The 21,340-nt window shown below is 44.2% G+C and overlaps 1 protein-coding gene across 1 annotated transcript in view; it reads right to left on the bottom strand.

Moving 5' to 3' along the window:
- Nucleotides 1-21,340, bottom strand: part of fbxl17 (F-box and leucine-rich repeat protein 17) — a 173,992-nt gene that overhangs the window by 120,967 nt on the left and 31,685 nt on the right. Inside the window, exon 7 of the mRNA XM_084468336.1 lies at nt 715-822. Within this exon, the coding sequence (XP_084324462.1) occupies nt 715-822 (108 nt within the window). The remainder of the gene's footprint in view (nt 1-714; nt 823-21,340) is intronic.

The raw sequence follows: 21,340 nt of genomic DNA, 5'->3' as shown, positions 1-21,340 counted from the left end.
GAAGAGGAAGGGATGCACAAACCCAAGCGTGGACGCACATGCGCAACCGCATATGCAGGCGTGCACGCACACAAGCACACTCACAAACACGCAAACACCCAAAAAACACACCAAAATAGCAAAGATTGAGCATCGCCTGCAGCACAGACAATGATATCGTTGAACGCTGAAGTAATAGACGAAGTGCACACATATTTAAATATTTCCTGGAAAATTCAGCTTGAGCGATGGCGGTTTCTGATTGCCGATTCTGTCTGAGGGCGCGTAAGTGCATGTCCATGTTTCCACGGCATGGTACATCCTCTACCGAGAAACCTTGCTCATTAACATGGTAATATCCAAACAGCAGGGAGCAGCAGTGTTTTACCAGGATTCAACTCATTAGGCTTTCATGAGATTTAGAAGTTAAACACTCGATAACTTTGGCACCGAGTTGCTGATAGAGCCCCGGGAGCGAGGCCGGGAGTTCACTTTTAAAAAGAGCTGCGCTTCCCCTCCTCAGAGACACTGCGTATCTGCAGAAATACAGATAGGCTAAAGCTGTATTAATAATCTTTTAAAACACATTTAAGTACACATTTGACAGCATTTGTCAAACTTTCCCAATTAAAAAAAAAGAAAATCACATGTGAAAAAGAAAACCCCCCCAAAAAAAAGACGTTCTAGACATAACCTCAGTCAGCATGGCGGCCAATGTTGTGTGTCTCCACCTACCCCGGTGAGGTGGATGACCCCCTGCGATGTCACGGGGCAGCCCATGAAGCCCACAAACTGCAGCTCTGGACAGTGCTCTGCCACGGCCTGCACAGACCGGTCGGTCACCTGCATGGAGAGGAGAAGAGACGTTGTGTTTTTGAATTAGATCCAACGTGGTTTGAACACACACACACACACACACACACACACACACACACACACACACACACACACACACACACACACACACACACACACACACACACACACACACACACACACACACACACATCGCTGCTTTGATCCATCAGTGGGACGTGCTCGCGCTCGGGGCATGAGCCGATGATAGTGAAGGCGCCACAATGCTAGCTGGTGCCATCGCCGCAGGAACATCGACATCAACATGAAAATCAGATTGCAGACGTTCATTGTAGAATAAGTCTAAGGTGGAAAACTCTCTTTTTTTTTTCTCGGACACACAGCACGTTGCTGTACGCATGTTTCGTGTGTAGGAGAATAAAAAGGTAGAACTCTAACCTTACCCTTTTTCATACCTTGAATTCGATTTTGTTGACTTTTTATCCTCAATTGAATGCCCGATCGAATTACACATTTCTTTTCTTTTTTTAATTAGCCCTGCCTTTATGGCATTAAGGTCAATATGTGTGCAAAGCTTAGGCTTTATAATCGTGATGACAGTGAGGTATAAAGGGCTGGTGGATTTCTTTCCTAGTCAACTACCTTAAAAAGCAGGTAAGATGAGCGCAAATGAGTACGGTTTGAATTCTGTCTCAAAACGATAACGGCATACATGCAGAATATGGAGAAGAGACATGAAATGCAGCACTATTGCTGCTGGCAAGCTGGCTGGCAACGTCGCTCCATTCTCCCGGTGAAACTGCTTGACAAAATCACCCCGTTTTAAGCAACCGATATAAGTCTGATTTCATAATTCCTTCCAGCTTATAGGCCTAGCCTACGAACACAACGTTTTGAAGGCAAGCTTATGCAGGTCATAATTCATCGATAGTCTATTACTCAAAAGGGCCTTGTAACAGATTTGTTAATGGGTTTGCTTGAAACAAGAAGGGGGGAAAAATGGGGAAAAAATGGGGGATTTGCAGACGAATGCTTCCACCCTGTTGCAGTAGGGAGAGAAGCAGCACAGTGCACACTGGGAAATTGTGTAAACAGATGTCATAAAATAAGTTTTTTGCTTAATTAAACAGGAGGCTTTTTTTGATGGCATTACCGTAAACATGCAAGTTTCGCCTGATGTCAAACCAGAACCCCACTGTCCAAATCAGAACAAACCCACGGGGTATAGGGACAGGGAAGACAGCCATTTACCAACAAGAAGAAGCCATTGATTCTTCCCAATGGCGTTTAGTAGAACGTAGTAGCCCGGGCTGAACTTCAGCTTCCCGGCAGATTAGAGTGTTTTGTTGTTGTTGTGGTGGTTGTTATTGGTTTTTTTATGACCGATAATCAGCCTCTCGCCGCTCTACCGCTGCTCATCACCTTGTCTGACACGTCAGCATTCTGGGTAAACCCCCCCCCAGATTTCTAGGAATGCTCCCGAGAATGGGAAGCAAGAAAGGTGGGCACGCGCACACGCACACACGCACGCACGCATGCACACACGCACACACACACACACACGCAAGGGAAAAGGCAAGAGACCCAGACATAGTGGAGGACAAAGGACGAGGGCTAGCAAATAAGAGGTACAGAGATACAGAGACACGGAGATAAACGAACAAGAGAGGGAGCGAGGGAGAACAGGGGGTAGACGACACAGAGAGGAATAGAGAGAGCGAGAGGAATAGAGAGAGCGAGCAGAGGGCTAGAGCAGAGGAAAAGGGCTGAGGGAGGACACTGACCTATCGGACATAAAGTTATAAAGTGATGAATGAATTACCCTCACTCATTCATCCGCAACACACCGCTAGAATTATGGATCAGACATCAATAGGGGAGGAGAGGGGAACTTTTCCACTGATCGCCCTATCACAGCTTTGTTTGGCTTCGGCTTGCCAACTCTCGGCCATCAGTCAAAAGACAGGTTACTAAACACAGTCAGGCGCAACACGGTCCGTCTCATTTGTAGGCTTCCTCAGGGCCCTCCGCAGCTTCACATCCATCACCAATAGAGAGAACACAACGCAAAACATGAAGATTGGAGATTCATGGAGATAGCGAGAGAGAGACAGAGACAGTGAGAGAGAAAGAGACAGAGACAGAGGGATTGTAGCGAGAGAGAGAGCACGAGACAGAGAGACAGAAAGATTGCGAGAGAGAGAGAGAGAGACAGAGAGTGACAGAGAGTGAGAGAGACAAAGAGGCAGAAAGAGAGAAAGACACGGAGAGAGAGAGAGCCCACAATGGGATTAACTGAAACAAACAATGTTAAGAACAAGTTGAAAACCAACCTTTTGTAGGCAATAATATTTTATAAAATATTAAAGTGCATTAACAAGAATAGGGCACCCATTCTAGGCAAGGACTGACAGGCTCATGCTAATGCATTCGTGTCCTCAAGTAGAACGGTGAAGAGACACACACACACACACACACTAAGTCACACTAGTTTTGGCAAAGTTTGTGCCACATTTGAAACATTATCCATGAAGAATAAAAAGGCTTTTGGAAAGCCGATAGTGTTTTTAGTTTAAATATACAATGTGCCAGTGCTTTGATGTTTTAATGAAATGTTAGTCTTGTATAATTTGGCTGCATAATTAGGGAAATGCCCAAGAAAAACATTGCCGTACTGAAACTATAACAGCTTATAATAAGTTGTAGATTGAGGAGATAGTGTCTCGCTTGCTCTTTGAGAGAAAGGATTAGCTGTATGGGGTACTTGTCCAATTAATATCCCATAGTTTAACGACCATATCTTAATGAGAACAACATATCTTAATACAGAAACAGGGAACATTAAAATATTTGTCTTCACATGTTAATGGCCATTACATAAAACTGTGAAATGGTGAAACAAGCCTTGACACGTAATAACTATAATCATAGTCCAATCTGCATGAACGGAGGTAGTATCTTTTCAAAAGTTTGCCTTATTCAAATGCTACTTTGTCAGAGTGAAGAAAGGGATGGAGAACTAGGAAAATACATCAGAATATGTCCTTTTACATTCCAGAAATAATTATAGGTGTGTATATATATATATATATATATATATATATATATATATATATATATATTCACCTCAGCCACGGTTGCCTCTGGGAAAGTTCAGTGAGTTTCTATGCTCAAACAATCATTTACCAGATATATATGGTGTCGATTTTGAGTGGACCATAGTACAGTTTAGTTTATGTATCCTATAGGACTTCAGTTTGTACATAGGATGTTAACCTCGTAGACGGAGCTCCCCACAGATTGTCCTGAACCTCTAAGACGGCGCTCTAAAAACAAAAATGAATAATGAGAATGTCCCCAATGCTTTTCCCCCTGTTTGTCTAACGACCATGCTGTATCTTAGTATGTATAGTGTATTTGTCCCTGATTTGCCCTAAAAGAGACACGGTGCTTGCTTATTATAGTTGATTTATTAACATGCCATGGGGAGCAACAAATGTGGCCAGGATTACTGTTCAATTTAAAATTAAAAATACAAAGTCCTGCATCATCTGACTCCTAAGACATAAAAAAAGATATGATGCTCTTCGAGGAATATTAGCCTCTTTGTTCTTTTGCGGACAGAAATAATAACAGGCATGGTATGTAGCATATTGATAGGAAGGTATCAGAGATTTTGTATGATAATCTGTTTTTTTCTCCAATAAATGGAAATTGCATCATCCATAATCCGTCATAACTCAGTCCGCATAAGATAATGGAGACATCGTCTATTTTTTGGGCTAAATAATCACAGTGTTCAGTTATCTACGGTATTCACAGATGGCCTGGCTTACAGAGCACCACTCAGCCATGACAATGTGAACTTTAATGCTTTGTTAAAAAAAAAAATGCACAATTTCCCCCCAAAATTATAATAATCAATACCGCCAGAAACTATTACTCCATAGAATCTCAATCCAATAACCTTAATGTCCACTTGTTTTCCAAAGTTCATGCAATTTGGACCAAATCCAGCAGCTCACTACTTGTGGAGTTCATGCAATTTACTTCAAAAGAGCTGTTAATCAGATCACTATTGTATGCGGCTACGGATTCAAAGCCTGTGCACATTGCATTGGAAATGATGTGCAACAAAGTTAATTCTTATAGACACTATACTTAATCTTTATAAACTATCAACTCTCTCTCTTTATATATATTTATTCTACTTTGTTTAAGAATGCTTGATTCTGATTGGCTGGGAGGAGGGCATTAACCCGGCAGGTTGCCCGCTGACTTGTCAGTTGTACTTGCTGCTGACTGAGCACAGTGTCATAAAATAGTAGATCAATACGCCACTTGTATTTTTTTTTCTATCACAGAAATTTCCAACATGAGGTCCATTGTAAAAAATAAACCTTGTTTAAAAAAGTCTCTAAAATGTGTCGGAAATCTATCGGAGGGTCAGTCGATACATAGTTTTGCAAGCGAGATACAACGTAGCAACTACGTTATTAAACTAGTGATCAGATTTGTGTGGTTCAGCCTTGTGTGGTTCCTATAGAAACTAATTAGCTACAGCTGAGCTAAAGTTATTCACCGTAGTTCTAAAGGGGACTACTTTTTGAGGGAGATGAACTCAAACAGAGTATACATTTAATAAGCATGCAATACTAATAAGAAAAAGCATAATTATTAAGTATTTGAATTGTTTTATGTTGGCAAGCAAGAAGTAGAATAAACGGGATAATCACCTCAAGGCAGGGCAATAAACAGTTTCATATGCCCGGCTCGTGGAAGGTTGCCCGGCTCATGGACGGTAAGCCGTCCAGATTGCCCTGCCTCTCTGTGATTATCCCTTACATAGTTCATAGTATATTTAGATAAAGTAAAGCGGATATGAAAATTAACATATATATATACACACAATACCGACAATGACACTTGGTTTAATGTGTTTTTCTCTTCATTTTGCCTGAATATTGCTTGTTTATTTACATCCATCTCCACATAATATTCAAAGATCCCTGTCCCCTTTAATGATGAAAGCGACTGAGTGCCAAACTGAGTTGAAAATCTAACAACCAATGTAAATGTAATTAACTTTTTGACAGAAATTCAAATGTTTCAGCACTGTTCATTAATTATGCTCAACGTACAGACTACTAAAAGGAACCTTCTTGTCTAACTAAGTCTATATTGCACTGACTCGTTCGCTATAAAATAAGACTGGATTTGGGCAACCGACTACTGTGTGTTTAAATTATGTGCATAATAATTCTTCCAATGTTGGACACAGACATAGCCCAGAGCTAAGAAAGACCTTATGGAGGATCCTGGCTATAAAGAACATACCACGACCGACAAAGAGACAGGAAATGAATGCCTACTTGACATTGGACTTGCATATATGATAGGGTGGTGGAGTACCTACTAACTTCAGTCATATATGTGCAAATAGATCAGTATGTGCGCGGCACACACACACACACACACACACACACACACACACACACACACTGTGTGTGTGTAAATCCATTGGAGTGTACAGATCCATTGGAGGACTTTCCCCAACCACTGGGACAGCAATGGCCTAGCGGAAAGAAACACTGCCAGCTTCGGAGTTCATGTTCGCTCGATCAACACCAGCACGGACCCCACAGACATCCGCTTGGCCCCACGTTCACAAAGCAGGTTAAATGTGTGATGCGGTGCCAGGGCGCTTAGCCCTTCAAAGACAACAAGTGCAATCTTAATGAAATAAATAACAAACCAATCCGGCGGCCACATTTGACTTTGAAACTGTTGACCCATCGGGCGCCAGAGTCACGGTCCGGTGCGGTTTAGAAGATAGAATGTGCGGGGTGAGCCATCAGCGCCGCACTGAGTCACTGATGCATATGGTGGACGGCCTGCACAGGTTGCCCGGCGGGAGAGGTTGCAGAACCCATTACTTCTTCTCCTTTTTCCACATTACTTTTTTTGGGGGGTTGGAGAAACTTGGTGACGGCTCGCCAGGAGGACCAGGGGCTGGCAGGGGAGAGGAGCTGGCCGGCGCTCCTAAAACAACATGGCCTCTGCCAAACAACCATCAAGGAAAACAATTTCAGGTTGACTACCGGCAGCATCAAAAAGCCCCACACCCCCCTGATCCCTAAATCGCCCGTGTCTGGGATCCAGAGAGACGGAATAACAGAAAAGTGTGTGTGTGTGTGTGTGTGTGTGTGTGTGTGTGTGTGTGTGTGTGTGTGCATGAGCTTGGCAGTGTGTCCGTGTGAGAGTGGTACTGGTCCTACAGAACCTCTCGGCAGGTGAGAGGAGAGACAGGTGTGTGTGTGTGTGTGTGTGTGTGTGTGTGTGTGTGTGTGTGTGTGTGTGTGTGTGTGTGTGTGTGTGTGTGTGTGTGCGTGCGCGGAGGATTCCAGCAGAAAATGTCAAAAAAAGGGCATGAACCTTGTCAGATAAACTATGCATGTGCATGTGTGTGCGTGTGCGTGTGCATGTGTGTGCTCACCTGCATCCAAGTGTGGGCGCGTGTGTATGCGTGTGCGCCCGCAACCATATGGCTTTGTAAGCAAAGTTACTTTCCAACCCACCTACACGACCTGAAACCACCCTCCAATGCCCCCCACTGGGCCGTTTTTTTCCTGCCTTCCTTCTCCTGCTCTTTGTACCCCGCTCCCCTCCCCGACCGCCTCCCCCTTGTTAGTCCTCTGTGGGCTTTGATATGAAAACATGAAAAGAGCCATGGCAGGGCTTTGGAGCAGAAGAGTGGCTGGCCAAGAGCGGCCTTAAAGCCCTTTTTTAGAGGGGGATTTGGTTTAATGGTCTCAGGGTAAAGGCGGTAAAGACGGACTGTGCTGCTATGGGGGAAATGGGGGGGGGGGGAGGTCACAAAGCTGGGGGTTTGTGTGTGTGTCTGTGTGTGTGTGTGTGTCTGTGTCATCGAGTGCGTGTGTGTGAGTATGTGAGTGTGAGTGTGTCTGAGAATGTGCATGTGGCCGTCTATGTGATTGGTGTGTGTGCCCGAACATGCATGCGTGTGTAATTGTGTGTGTGTGCACCCAAATGTGTGTGTGTGTGTGTGTGTGTGTGTGTGTGTGTGTGTGTGTGTGTGTGTGTGTGTGTGTGTGTGTGTGTGTGTGTGTGTGTGTGTGTACGTGCACGTGGACATGCATGCATTAGCATGTTTTCCAAGTGATAAAAGTCAAGGGAAGTCGATTTTGAAAAAGTGCTGTAACAGCAAAGATGGGCTTTCTGTGGTTATGGCTTCCCATCTTTCGTGCGCCAATCTCTTTGCCTCCCCATCCGCAGGCCGTTCCCCGACCGCAAAAAAAGAAATGGTGGGTAAAGGACAGGAAACAGAAACACACCAGTCTACACACCAGTGAGAGTAGTTATCGTTTGTCAATATCCCCTGACCAAAGAGAGAGACTTCTAAAGGTATTGTAGAGCTCCATCAATACCCGCTCCATCAATCACACACACACACACACACACACAAAGGCCTAGCAAATGATAGCGACTAGGAAAATCAAAGAGGCGACAAGCCAACCCTTCCTTCATCCTTCTTGCTCTCTCCTTTGTCCCCAAGTAATCCTCACAACCCTTCGCCTAAGCAAGTGAAGATAATGAGGGGGCAGGCGGTTGTGATGCTTGAGGTATAGTACATGACATGAGGGAAGGATCTAGAAAGAACATCTCTCTCACACGCAGACACACACATGCATGCATATTAATGAGTAACATATTAAAAAGGAGCACGCATGCGCACCCACACACACACACACACACACGCCAGACCTAGACAGACAGACACAAACAGACACATGCATATTAATGAGTTACATATTAACAAGACACATGCATGCACACAAGGAGGAGGAGGAGGAAGAGGAGGGGGACCCTCAGTGCTTCCTCTGAGAGGTGTGTGGGTGAAAGTAGCCGGATAATTATCTCTCCAGCTATAGGGACCCTCTCTCTCAAAACTCCTAGAAAGAGGCGTATACACACACAAACATGTTTATTTGGCAACACTGATCCCGCACCTACCAATGTTGCCCGTATGCTTCTTGAGAGCCCGCTGTCATCAGAGCGCTTTTGTTTAGCTCAAATTGAAGTAGGTTGATTTCCATCAAAGTTCTGCACTTTCCTAAAGTAATCATTTCTCTATAAACACTCTCCATGGGGCAATAACTGCCTACGATGAGTCTATCTCACGCAGGAATGGAACACACACAAACACACACCCACAGACAGACAGACAGACAGACAGACAGACAGACACACACACAGGCAACTAAATCAACACACACAAACGTGCACCACACATGCGCTGCGTCGTATTTTAAAGAGCTCAGATGGGCTGTATTGACGTGAAGGAGTGGTGATCTGGCAAAAAAAAACCTCAATTAATGTTTATCCCCTTTAATACCTGATGCCTGGAGACAAAGCAAGGCTGGAAAGTCGTAAAGTTTAATGGCAGAGATGGAGAGTCTCTTTACTGCACTCTGCACTGGGATGAGCAGGGCCTGGGATCTTATGTAACGCAGGCCTCTAGGGCCTGGGTTCTAGGGCCATGCAAAGGGACAGGTGTGGCACAGAGGAGTGCCACAGAAAGGAGCTGGCTACACACAACACACACACACACAACATAGGCTTGGGGGTGTCTTCTAATATGGGCGCATGTGAACGCCTTTGAGACAAAAAGTGTGGGAGGGGGCTCGTGATACACACACACGGCTCAGCTTCATTGTGAAGGTTTAGACAGATGTCCTGCTCGCAGTGATCTGCTAACTCTGTGTTTTCTTTGGCCTGACACACTTCATAATCATCCGTCCACGAGACGTTATGAGACAATAATAATAATGGAAGAGAGGGAGGAGGTAGAGTGTGTGTGTGTGTGTGTGTGTGGAGGGGGTAGAGACGGCAGACGATGGGGGCAATGAGAGATTTGCAATCTATTCATGTTAACATAACATAGCTCCTAGTCTTCAGTGCATCGCTGCGGTAAGCCGGGCTGCTTCTTTCATGCCAGTAAATCCTATTTGAATATGGATTTGACAGCCGGCAAGGGAAAGGGAGAGAAAGAAATAAATGGTGAGGGAGAGTTTTCCAGTTAAATACATAATCAGTTGTTGATTCATTAGCACATGTAGCTAATCCCTATAAATCTTGCCGGAACTTTTTGTTCCATTTAAATGGATATAAACCGATGGTCATCATCACTTTTGGTTTCGGAAATATATCTACGGGTCGCTCTCTGGCGATCTGAGGCCTTTTCTCAATCAGACACAAGACAAGATAGGGACCAACACGCTGATGCTAGAGGAACAGATAGACAGATAGACAGACGGAACGAAGGAAAGACTGCCGTGACAAACAATCTCTTAACAATATTATAACATATATCACTTTCTATACTTTATTGCTAGGTCATTTAATGCAGTAATAAATTGATAGATTTCCCTTGCACCTAAAGGGTAGCTCCTTCGGCTCTCTGTTTGAAAGTTGTTATATTAGTTTGCATTTACAACACCACTGTAGCCAAGATGTCTACACGTCAATTAACAAGCCTCAGAGTTCAGAGCGTGAGAACCCCCTTTTCGGTTGGAGTTTATTTGTATCCTTTGAGGTTTGTGCCAACAATCTGACTATAAAAGGGTCCTGAACATTGCGAACACAACCGTCGCCTCATTGAAGATGCTTGGCAAACCCTGCCAGTGTGTCTTCCCATGATCACGTTCCATTAAATCAAATACTCTGCTGTCAGGAAGTGTCTGACAAGAGAGACGTTCCCATCAAAGACAATAAGGAAAGAACGAATGGAAGACAGAAGCAGAGACAGAACAATAAAAGAGGATGGAAAAAAAATAATGAAAATCTGATTTTATTAGGGGCCTGACGGAACGAGGAACCGTGATGAGTGCTCGGCATCATCCCCATCTAATCAATCAGTCTAATTAACTAAGCTTTATTAACACTGGGCCGGGAGACAATCCACCGACACACAGATTAATAATAGCTGCCGAATACACTGCAACACATTCTATTAACCATTTGTCTTCATGCCTTCCTGGCCGCCTGCGAATAAGAAACCTTCCCATTAGTGGTTGTAATGAATGCTCCGTAAAGTATGAATAAATGGGCTGTCCTCGTCTCGCAAGTGTTTAAACAAGCACATCTCCGAATTGTGCCAGATAATGAAGCGTAAAGTTAAGTACAAAACTGTCTCAACATGTTTTGCGCAAACTGAAAATAGCTACGTTCTCTTGAGAAGAATATCCGTGTATTTTTCATTTTTTGGACCAAATTAACTTATTTCCCCAGTGAATCTTGGGCAAGTGTGTTTTCGTTAAGGACGAAGTTATGCTATTCGTTGACAGATTCTCTTTAGAGAACATCTCTCTGGTCCATTAGTCTCATAATTAAAACTTCACTCGGAATAAGAGGTAACACAATATTCTCCTCCCCTTTTGGATAATGTAGTCCTATACATCCCAATGTATGTGTGTGTGTGTCTTTGTGTGTGTATTTTAGTGTGACACAAAAGGCTATGGTCAAACAGTGGGTGACATAACCACTTGACAAGCCACATATCTCCCTGGTGGTGGACTACAGCCGATCTTCTTTGTGTCTTCCTTGGAGACTGTGTCGTCTACATGCTTACATTTCCATTCAGTATCTCCCCCTACCTGTGTCTGTCTCTGTGAGCGTCTGTGTTGCAGTTATCTGTATTGTTGGCTCTAAACCTCTATTGCTCAGCCACATTACTCAATGTGGTTGTCAAAGCCTGGATAAGAAACGGCCAACTATCCCCCAGCTTTCTCTGATCAACAAAGAGTCTAAGTAACTTCCTTTTTACTCCTACATTTCTAACAACAACGCTTTCCACCGGAGGCTTTGGCAGTCTTTGAGTTTCAGTGACAAACAAATTCAAGAAAAGAAACAAATTTTGCTGCCCCATGAGACCATAAAACGTTCCTGGAATTTCTGAACCATAATTAATTCTTCAGTAGGTAAAGTAAAAAGTACAACACAAAATAAGAATTTGTACATTAAAATTGGACAGCGATTAAGAAACTATTTGAACCCAGAGGAACACAATCGTTTCAAGCCACTTCAAACCCCACACGTATCTCCCTACCAAACACAGGGCGACTGCAGCCTTCCAGACTCGACAAGAAAACTTATGAGTCTGAATACTGTAGTCAAAGATTAGCTTTTGAGAGCCTGTGCCTTCTCCTCACATCCATCAGCTGTTTCCTCGACACAACACAAAGGGGATGAAAGTGAGAAGTACATGCTATCTTTTTTTTCCCGTCAAACAATGATGCTGTGCGGGGTTGAAGTGTATCTTTGAAGATTGAAACTCCCGGGATCAATACGATCTTTTCTTCACCCGACCCCCCCCACCCCCGCTGGGGCCGTCTTGGAGGTATGATAGGAAAATCTATGAGGAGAAGGAAAAGAAGACCCAACGACTCACTCCTGACTCTCCCCATCCCCGACAACGCCGCCGCCACCCTTCTTACTTAGCTGGAGTGAGTCGGTAGCTTGGACAAAGACAGCGTTTTTCCCCAGAGTTGTTCATGGAGGGATCTGTCAATGTCTTTGCCTTCATAAACATGCACCACTTACTCCCCAGCCCTGTGCTCCATTCACACTTGTCGAGTAATCTCGCCCTGCTGTATCAATGTCATCAGCCGTGATGATGCCAGCGAGGAACGGAATCTGCATGGGTGATCACCATGGTGATTGATCTTGTCACTCTTCCCGACGCTCCGCTCGCACACTGAAAATTGCCTGTCATTTATGCACTTAGTTCCCTAAAGAGTCTCACTCTCCATTTGTCTCCTGCGTCGATGTGGATGTTGTTTGCGCATATATTTGCCTGTGGGATGTGTATTTTGGTCTTTGTGAGTGCTTGTGTGTGTGTTTTTTGTGGGCGGTTGTAAGAGTGCTTGTGTGTGCGTCTGCATGTGTGTGTGCGTGTTTTGTTTTGCGTGTCTGTATGTGGTTGTCTTTGTGCGTGTGTGTGTGTGTGTGTACTTGTGTTGTTGTGCGTTTCTGCATGTGGTTGTCTGCGTGCGTGTGTGCGTGTGCATGCGTGTGTGTGTGTGTGTTGTGCGTGTTTGCATGTATACCATGCAGTCGCACCCAGGCGATCCTCTTCTTCCTTCCTCCCCTAAGGGTTGAGGCGGACGTTTCCTTGCCGGGCCTCCTCTCCCCCAGGATCAATACTACTTAGTGGAGTGTGGGAGGGAAATCAAACGCTGCTCAGGGAGAGAGCTGTATTTTACACCGCTAAACGCAAAGCGCTAGCGCCCGATGCCAATCATCAGCAGTCATCAGCACACTCAAATCTCCAAAACTGCCACGCAGGCTTTTCAGCCCCCCACCACATTCAACCACAATGACTCATCCTCAATGTTAAATTGCCATAATCGCTAGGTGGCTCTTCGCTTCTGCATGTGCTCGGGGGCCCTACTGATTGGCACAATGATAAAAGATGGCTTTTCAGCGTGTAATGATGTACGTTACAATAGAACATACCTGAGTGGAAATCAACCTTTGCTGGGGGTTTTTGTGCGTTGCATACGACAGACATTTGCCTTGCAGAAGCTGCAGGAGCCAAGCGGAGGGCCGTGTAGACACACCAGCAGCCGATACTCTACTATAGAGGGACATGGGACCCCAAGTAGGCAAGTTGAAGAAAAAAGCAGGCCCCTATGCTTTTTCCGCGACTTCACACTTTACACCGTCGAACAGATATATAATGACTAGCCTGAAAGGGGGCCTTAAACACAATGCTCTTCCTCAGAAACTGTTTTATCTGTTGTGCTAATTGCGAGGAAGCTGACCGTGAACCGGCATCCGCAAGGCTAGCCCGCAGAGCCACGTCTATCGATGCTCAGTGCTCTGGCTGTGGCCCATCTGAAGTGCCCTATTGGATTGTTCTGCTCAGCAGGCTGGGGTAGAAGCCTGCTCCTCCTCCACTTCTACCTATCGATCTCACCTTAAAGCCATAGACAAGAGAGCCAAGCTTGGACTGAAAGAAAAGAAAAATCTGATAGAAAATCGCATGTCAACAGAGTGGCTTCTGGGAAAGATCCTGCTTTAGTCACGTTTGCTTTTATTCAAGGATTTCTTTTGAGAGAGTGGTTATATTTGCGTGAGCTGGTTGATCTTTGTTTTGTTTGCCTCAAGAACACAAAAGTTAAAAATGGTGTTGTACCAGAACATGCGCAGCTGGAGTGCAGCTTGCAGCTTTAGCCTATGTGCAGTGTGTGTGCGTGCATGTGGACCCATGTGTGGATCTATGTCTGTTCTGTTGATATTGATGATCATGGTGGTTTTTCTGTTGCGCCTTCCCTCTGTTCTCCCTCCCCAATTCTTTCATAGGAAAAAAAAAGCCAACGTGGAAATGCTCGGAATTCGGTCTCCCCGAGATCACAGAGGGAAACTTCAAGTCCCACCCGGTGATCACACACACACACACACACACACGGAGAACAGCAGGAGAAAAGGGGAAGCACATGTCTGGAGAACAATGGGAGTGGGAAGGCAGACAGCAGGGAGATGTGTCACGGGGACGGCAAAATGCCGACGCCATATCAAGCCTTGACAAAGGGAAAAGGAGATCCCAGCAAAGTCCTGGTCCTCGTGGTTTGCGGGAGAAATTTGAACTGGGAAAGCACAGTGACCATGTGTTGAAGACATGAGAGAGAGACCGAGACCAACGGACAGATGATGGATCGAGGATCAAGACACACTCAACTATGTTTTCCCTTCTATTTCAAACTCTAGCACAGGAAAACGAGAGAGAGAGAGAGAGAGAGAGAGAGAGAGAGAGAGAGAGAGAGAGAGAGAGAGAGAGAGAGAGAGAGAGAGAGAGAGAGCGAGATGAGGCACTGAGCAACTGGTCACGGTGATTTCCATAGTTCAGCCAGCTTCCTCATAATGTTGTTGCATGGCTGACAGATACAACTCATTCATCAACCGTGTCTCCATGTGCCAAAAGGAACAAAGCACAATTAAAGAAAGGCCCACAATATAAACATGAAGCCGTGTGGCAGCCAAAGAAGAGGTAAAATGAAGTTGACACACAGAAGAAGTACAGAAGAAGGCCAATCTGAATGCTCTCAGAACGAGCTGAAGTCATAGGGCCATAATTTATGGAATTAATTTATGGAAAGAATAATTATTGAAGGTATGATTGCACAATTGTCTATAAAGCAAAAGTTGCACCTCATGTTAAATTCCACATTGTCAGTCACTCAAAGAATGATAATGGCATGTTGGTGAAGTCATGTAAACACCTGTTTTTTTTTCTCAAGGTTTGGTGGTAACACCATCGGAACTCGTAAACAGTACAGTATGTACGACACACACACACACACACACACACACACACACACACTCCCCGGTGGGGCCGACCCACCTTATCACTGTCACTTTGGGCCCCACATGCCCGGGGGCCAAGCCCGAGGCAGGAAGCCCCCTCCACCCCCACCGCCCGTGGCCACCACGGCTCTGCCTGCCAGGGTCAGGTCATTAAAGGCGGAGGTGATGGTGGTCCAAGAGGCAGGTGCTCAATGTGAATGAGGTTTGAGCATGTACACGCACGCATGAATAAACCCTCACACTGTCCCACACAAGCATGCACACGCACACACGCACGCACGCAGAGCTGGGCCTCCCTGAAGAACCAGCACCAGGCAGGAGATTTAGGCTACATGGTACCGTTCAGGCCAGAGCTCAGACAGACTGAGGGAGCGAGCGAGCGAGAGAAAGAGAGAGAGATAGAGACATAGATAATGAGAGAGAGAGAGAGAGTCCATGGAGGCTTCTCGGTAAGGGGATTCCTCACCGGACAGAAAGGAAATCCCTTTGGGGACATTGAAGATGGTTATCGTAAGTTGTTATGAATATGTTTATGTGGTGGAAATAGGCACTGCTTTGTTTGTGGATGGTACGCAGCTTACCTATAATATAGTGTTCATTACATTTCTGGCAAGAGGTCGATGGTTATGATGTCCTGGGTTGTTATTAAAGGATTGCATTAGGAAATAATGACATTCAGCCAACTTCCAGAAAGTATTCTACTATGGATCCAAACACAGCTTCAATTTAAAAAAGGGACAATGAGAAACTTACCACAATATATGTACCAGGAAGTTAATTTTCGAACCCCTCATCAAACATAACCAGGTACGACTGCCAGCAATACAATTTGTAATGATTTCAAATAATCAAAATGTTTGCCATCGGGTCAAGTACCCTGTGAAGGTTGATGGCGCAATTAATCACATGCAGAAACCCTAAGTCCATAGCCACAATTACCGGGACATTACCCAATCACTATACATCTTGTCAGCTGTTCCAACCCACTACTTTGCCTTAAACTAGAACAAATGCACACAGAGTGGCCAGAATTAAAGCATCCCTTTAGTAGATCTAGTGGAGATGAAGTCCAAGAACTACTCTGAAGGGTCCACCAAAACCTCAGAGGTCTGAGCGAGAAAGATAAAGAGAAAGAGAGAGAGAAAGGGAAAGCGAAAGAGAAAGAGAAAGAGAGAGAAAAACAGAGAGAAGGGCAGAGAAATTTGCTTAACCATTACACAGGTGCCTATGCGGTCACTCTTGGGACTCCCGTTCATTGTTATATACAATATATACAGAAAAGTCTAGCAACATACCAGGCCCAGAAAGAATAGGCAAAGAAAATCGATAGCGGGTCAAAGAAACATAAAACAAACGAAAAAAACGAAGTAAACGGTCTGCCCCCTTCCTAGGGTTTTCCCAGTGAAAAAGCCCAATCATTGAGCGCAACCACATTTGGTCAAGTTGTAATTGGAGCACAATGACAGGAGGAAGATTAAGAGGGATTCTGGATGAGAGGAGGAAGAACGATAGAGACAAAAATCTGACAGAGTTACCAAAAACAACAAGAATAAAAGAGAGAGAAGGCACTAGAGACTTGAAAACAGTTTGCAGCCATGCTGTGGATCATTCTAGAAACACACACTCAATCACCAATTGTGCGCGTGTACAGGGACACACAACGGCAAAGATACCAAATTACAGCCGGAGAAGCAAGCCCTATTTCACAGTGTATAAACAGCCGCTAATTTATAGTTTAAGATGGGTCTTGGACATGGACTGCTCCAACCTAAAACACACACACACACAGTTCATACACAATATGATACACACGTACACAAACATCTAGTGAGTCATATAACTGAATTATTGGTGTAAGAGCACCCCTGGGCCAGTCAGCCAGCCCTCGCTAAATTGTAACTATTTAAGGCCAAACAGGCCTTGCATGTTGCTGAAAGACAACTGTGGAAATACCAGTCTGTGTGTCTCCTCTGGGCTGTGCTGTAAATCCAACAAATAACAGTTAAGGCTCCACCAACGGTGAGCGCATGTTGCTCAAGCAAACAGCCATCCATCCCGTGTGCTCGCTCCGACCACAGCACAGAGTCAAAGAAGACGACGGGTAGGATGAAATATGTATACGCTTTTGAATATATAGTACCGCTGTGGCGGAAGAGAAAACAACATGTAGCCCCATCGTCAGCGTTATGCCTTCTGGGCTGTACAGTGAGTGTAGCAGTCACACTAAAAATGGATACCTTCATTTTGACCAATTGGATTTCTCACAGGAGACTTCGGCCCAGGGGTAATTACGAACTTTGATTAATGGATGTCGAAGCCAATCACACGGAGGCAATCAACTAATCAATAAATTAGCCGATGGCTGTGGCGGCCGGAGAAACAAGGTAAAGAAACATAAGCAATTCCTTTATGCCACGTTTTCCCCTAATCCTCAATATAGTGCTAACAACCTTATCCTCCATTAGCAGTTTAAAGTATATTTTTCATTCCATTTACAATTAATTAACACCATTGGAGTTAAATTACCATTGCAATACCAATGCAGGTGTTTGAGTTAAAATAGCCCCAAAGTACAGTATGACTTTAATAAATATTTAAAGATTTAATTAAATATGGCCCTGGAAACGTTTGACTGGCCCAGTCACCAAGACAGAACACAGACTTCCCAAAGGCTGTGTGTGTGTGTGTGTGTGTGTGTGTGTGTGTGTGTGTGTGAGTTAATGAGAAAGAAAGACTGCGTGTGCTTGAGCTTGTGTGTGAGTGTGTGTGTGTGTGTGTGTGTGTGTGTGTGTGTACTACATGTGTGTATCCAGAGCCCCTGCACGAGGTCATGGTAAAAGCTAGCAAAGAGAAACAGATAAAAGTGCACCCTGTTAACAGCGGCATTAGAGAGACGCATATTAATCAGATATTATGGGATGGCCTGCTGCTGAGCCAGCACAGCAGGGGTTGTCACAGAGACCTGAATCCGTCAGCGATCCTCGCAACGTAGCAGGAGGAGGGATCCGCAAGTCCTTGGTGCATTAGTAGCTCCTGCAGAGCCACGCCACTTCAAACACACACACACACTCTCTTCGTCGTTCAACACACATACACACACACACACAGTCTCTTCGTTGTTCAACACACACACACACACACACACACACACACACACACACACACACACACACACACACACACACACACACACACACACACACACACACACACACACACACACACTTCGTCGTTTATCACACGGACACACACACGTTTCTCAGCTGGACGAAGCTAGTCTGAACCAAATGACTATTGACGGGCTGATCTCCAGCCCAAAATGTTTGAAAGCAAGCGTGTGCCTGCAGACAAAGAGAGAGTGAGCAGAGGGTAAGAGGCAGTGAGTCACTCTGCCGGCGGTGTGTGGTACAGTCCTTCAGCAGTTAGCACATAAGCACAGCCAAACCTAGAACTGAAACCCAAGACCCTTCTTGAGTTTGTCTCCTTGTAGTACACTTTTTTTTTTTATAGTTTCCCACATATATTAGATGTATTTTATGTGCATGCATATGAGCGTAGCACTGCAGGTCGGACTCTAACCTTGCTGCAAGGCGTGTTAACACTAGCGTCTAGTGCAACCAAGATGCCTGTGTTGTTGTTTTTTGCATTCTCTCAGTGCCCTTGTGGGCACACTCTGGGTGCTGCCACTCCACATTTCTGCAGGACAGGGTATCTAGCAGGCTGATGAAGAGAACTCGAGGCTCAGTGCTAAATAAGCAGCAGCGGTTTATTTTAATTCTGCGTCTGAAAGAGGGTTGAGCTTCTCGGACACCAAAATCATTTTTTAATTAAATTCCATAGTGTAGAATTCGAGCTGAAAGAGGGGGTTCACTTACACATTACGCGGCATCAGCTGATATATATTTAAAAAAAAAAGGGAGAACAAATTATTTCATAAAGGAGGGGGCTGCAAAAACGAACACACCATCTCGTGCACACACACTGCTACACACACACCAAGCCTTTGGGGTGCAGAGGTCTTGGATTATTAACAGGTCATGACTTATGTAGAAGGGTTAAGACTTTGATAGCCCACCACTTCCACCCCGCCCCACCACCCCATCCTGCAACCCCTATACCATGTTCCCTCCTGGGTTTGCTGCTCGCATGCACCGACACTGAACCGCGAGACTTATCTTCAGATAGGACACGTGCCGCCCACAAGGCCGCGTCCGGGAGTGCGTGTGCTGGGGGTGTTCAGACACACCGAGGAGAGAGAAGACACAAGAGAGCCAAAACACCAATATGTCGTGGCCATTTTCGATCTCCCTCCCCCCACTTTTTCCTGCACCTATCTTTAAAGTGGACTCCAGTGCGAGGGAAAAGACAACAGGCGTGAAAACAACAGGGTACTGCTCTCCACGAAGACGAGGATTTCAAGCCCCTTCAACCAAAAAAAAAAAAAAGGAACAGAACAAGAGCCTCCACCGACAGGTGCGCAGGTACTTTGGGGATGGCGCACACCTCATATATTCAACATCCTAAATCTGTCTAACACCACAGAAGCACATGGCCCCACAGGCGCCCAGGAGAAGAAGAAGAAGAAGAAGAAGAAGAAGTGCTGTGTAGTTGCGGTTGTTTCACATTCGTACCCACCGTTAAAAACATACCCATTTTGTTACCCGTGTATTGATTTTTGTCCTATTCTGCAATTAAAAACCTCAAATGAGTGGTAGGCTAAAGAGGTCTTGTAACAGAGTAGGCCGGAGCCCTGTCTAGAACGACGGCCTCTTAGACCCTGGGTCTAGAATAGAAAAAGAAATAGAAAAAGACAAACAGCAGCACGGAAATTAGTTTACAAATTGAATTGAATGGTGAACAAAAGCTCCTCAGCACTCTGGCCTTCACAATTGCCCACTAATAAGCAGGGCTTTTATTATTTCTAAAGGCCACTGTGTAAAATATGTTTTTTTTTGACCATTCGAAAAATTCTCATTTCATTAAAAGTGCTTATTAAATATTATGTTTGTCTTACAAGCAAAGGGCCAGGTCCCCATCTGCTCATAATGCAGGCTTAAATATTTAGTAACAAAAAGTGTGTGCATAGACACGTGTGCGCATGTGTGTGCGTGTGCGTGCGTTTTTATATCTCAGCAAGCATGTATACATTTGCCTTTTACAAATACATGCTGCCAAACTATTATCTATTAAGAAAAACATCATTATGTTTATCTTTAGTGTTTCCTGGGATTCCTAGGGCTAGCGCTCTAATATTGTCAGTTAAAGAGTGCTTTGTGTGACATCCACATCAATACAAGTTCTGACAAATAGGTCATGTCTGCATGAACTGCACAAAAGGATACAGGCTGGGATTTGAGGCCTACTCTTCTCAAACACAAACGGAAAGGATGGGAGCTTACAGTAGAGACACAGACAATAGACAGCTATAGGCTGATGGAGCAGAGGATAAACAACACCCTTTAGAAAAATGTGTTTTAAGTATTATTTAATATATATACAATAGTGTGCGTGTCCTTTTTATCAGATTGTTTGGGTTTATTTGTTTTTTTGGTTAGTTTGCTCTATGAGAAGAAGGGAACAGCAAATGGGCATGACAAATTTAATTATGGAATGTGAGTGAACAACCACCAGCATTCCCAGAGCGACGACGATGTTATCACAGGGGGGAAATGTGTGGCATTGAAAATTTAGTTCTGACATCAATTACTAAGACTATTACTATTATACTAACACTTAATGGTAATAATATAATGGTATATAATGGTACATTAATAACTGGAAATATTCATCGATAGTTCTTGCATCTCACTTACTATGACTATTACTATTATGCTAACACTTTAAAATAATGGTATATTAATATCATTAGTCAATGCAGTAATAAGCATTATTATATAGAATCAGCATAGTGGTTACAATAAGGCTTAGGTTTAATTAAAGAATAACTGAATAACTTGTTAACCCTGAAAACCATTAGTAAATGATTATTTACCATTAGTTAACTGTATATTAACTGCAAGTTGATGTTTATTACTGCATTGACTAATCTTAATTAATAGAAAATTTATGTACCCTTATTATAAAGTGTAACCACTATTATTACAACATAATCAATGAGGAAAGTATCTTACTTCACAATAATGAGCAAAATAAATTC

The sequence above is a fragment of the Micromesistius poutassou genome (assembly GCF_964030765.1).
Source record: "Micromesistius poutassou genome assembly, chromosome: 5".
NCBI classification, from domain to species: Eukaryota; Metazoa; Chordata; class Actinopteri; order Gadiformes; family Gadidae; genus Micromesistius; species Micromesistius poutassou.
The sequence above is the reverse complement of the archived record's forward strand: the minus strand, read 5'-3'. Positions and strand labels throughout refer to the sequence as shown.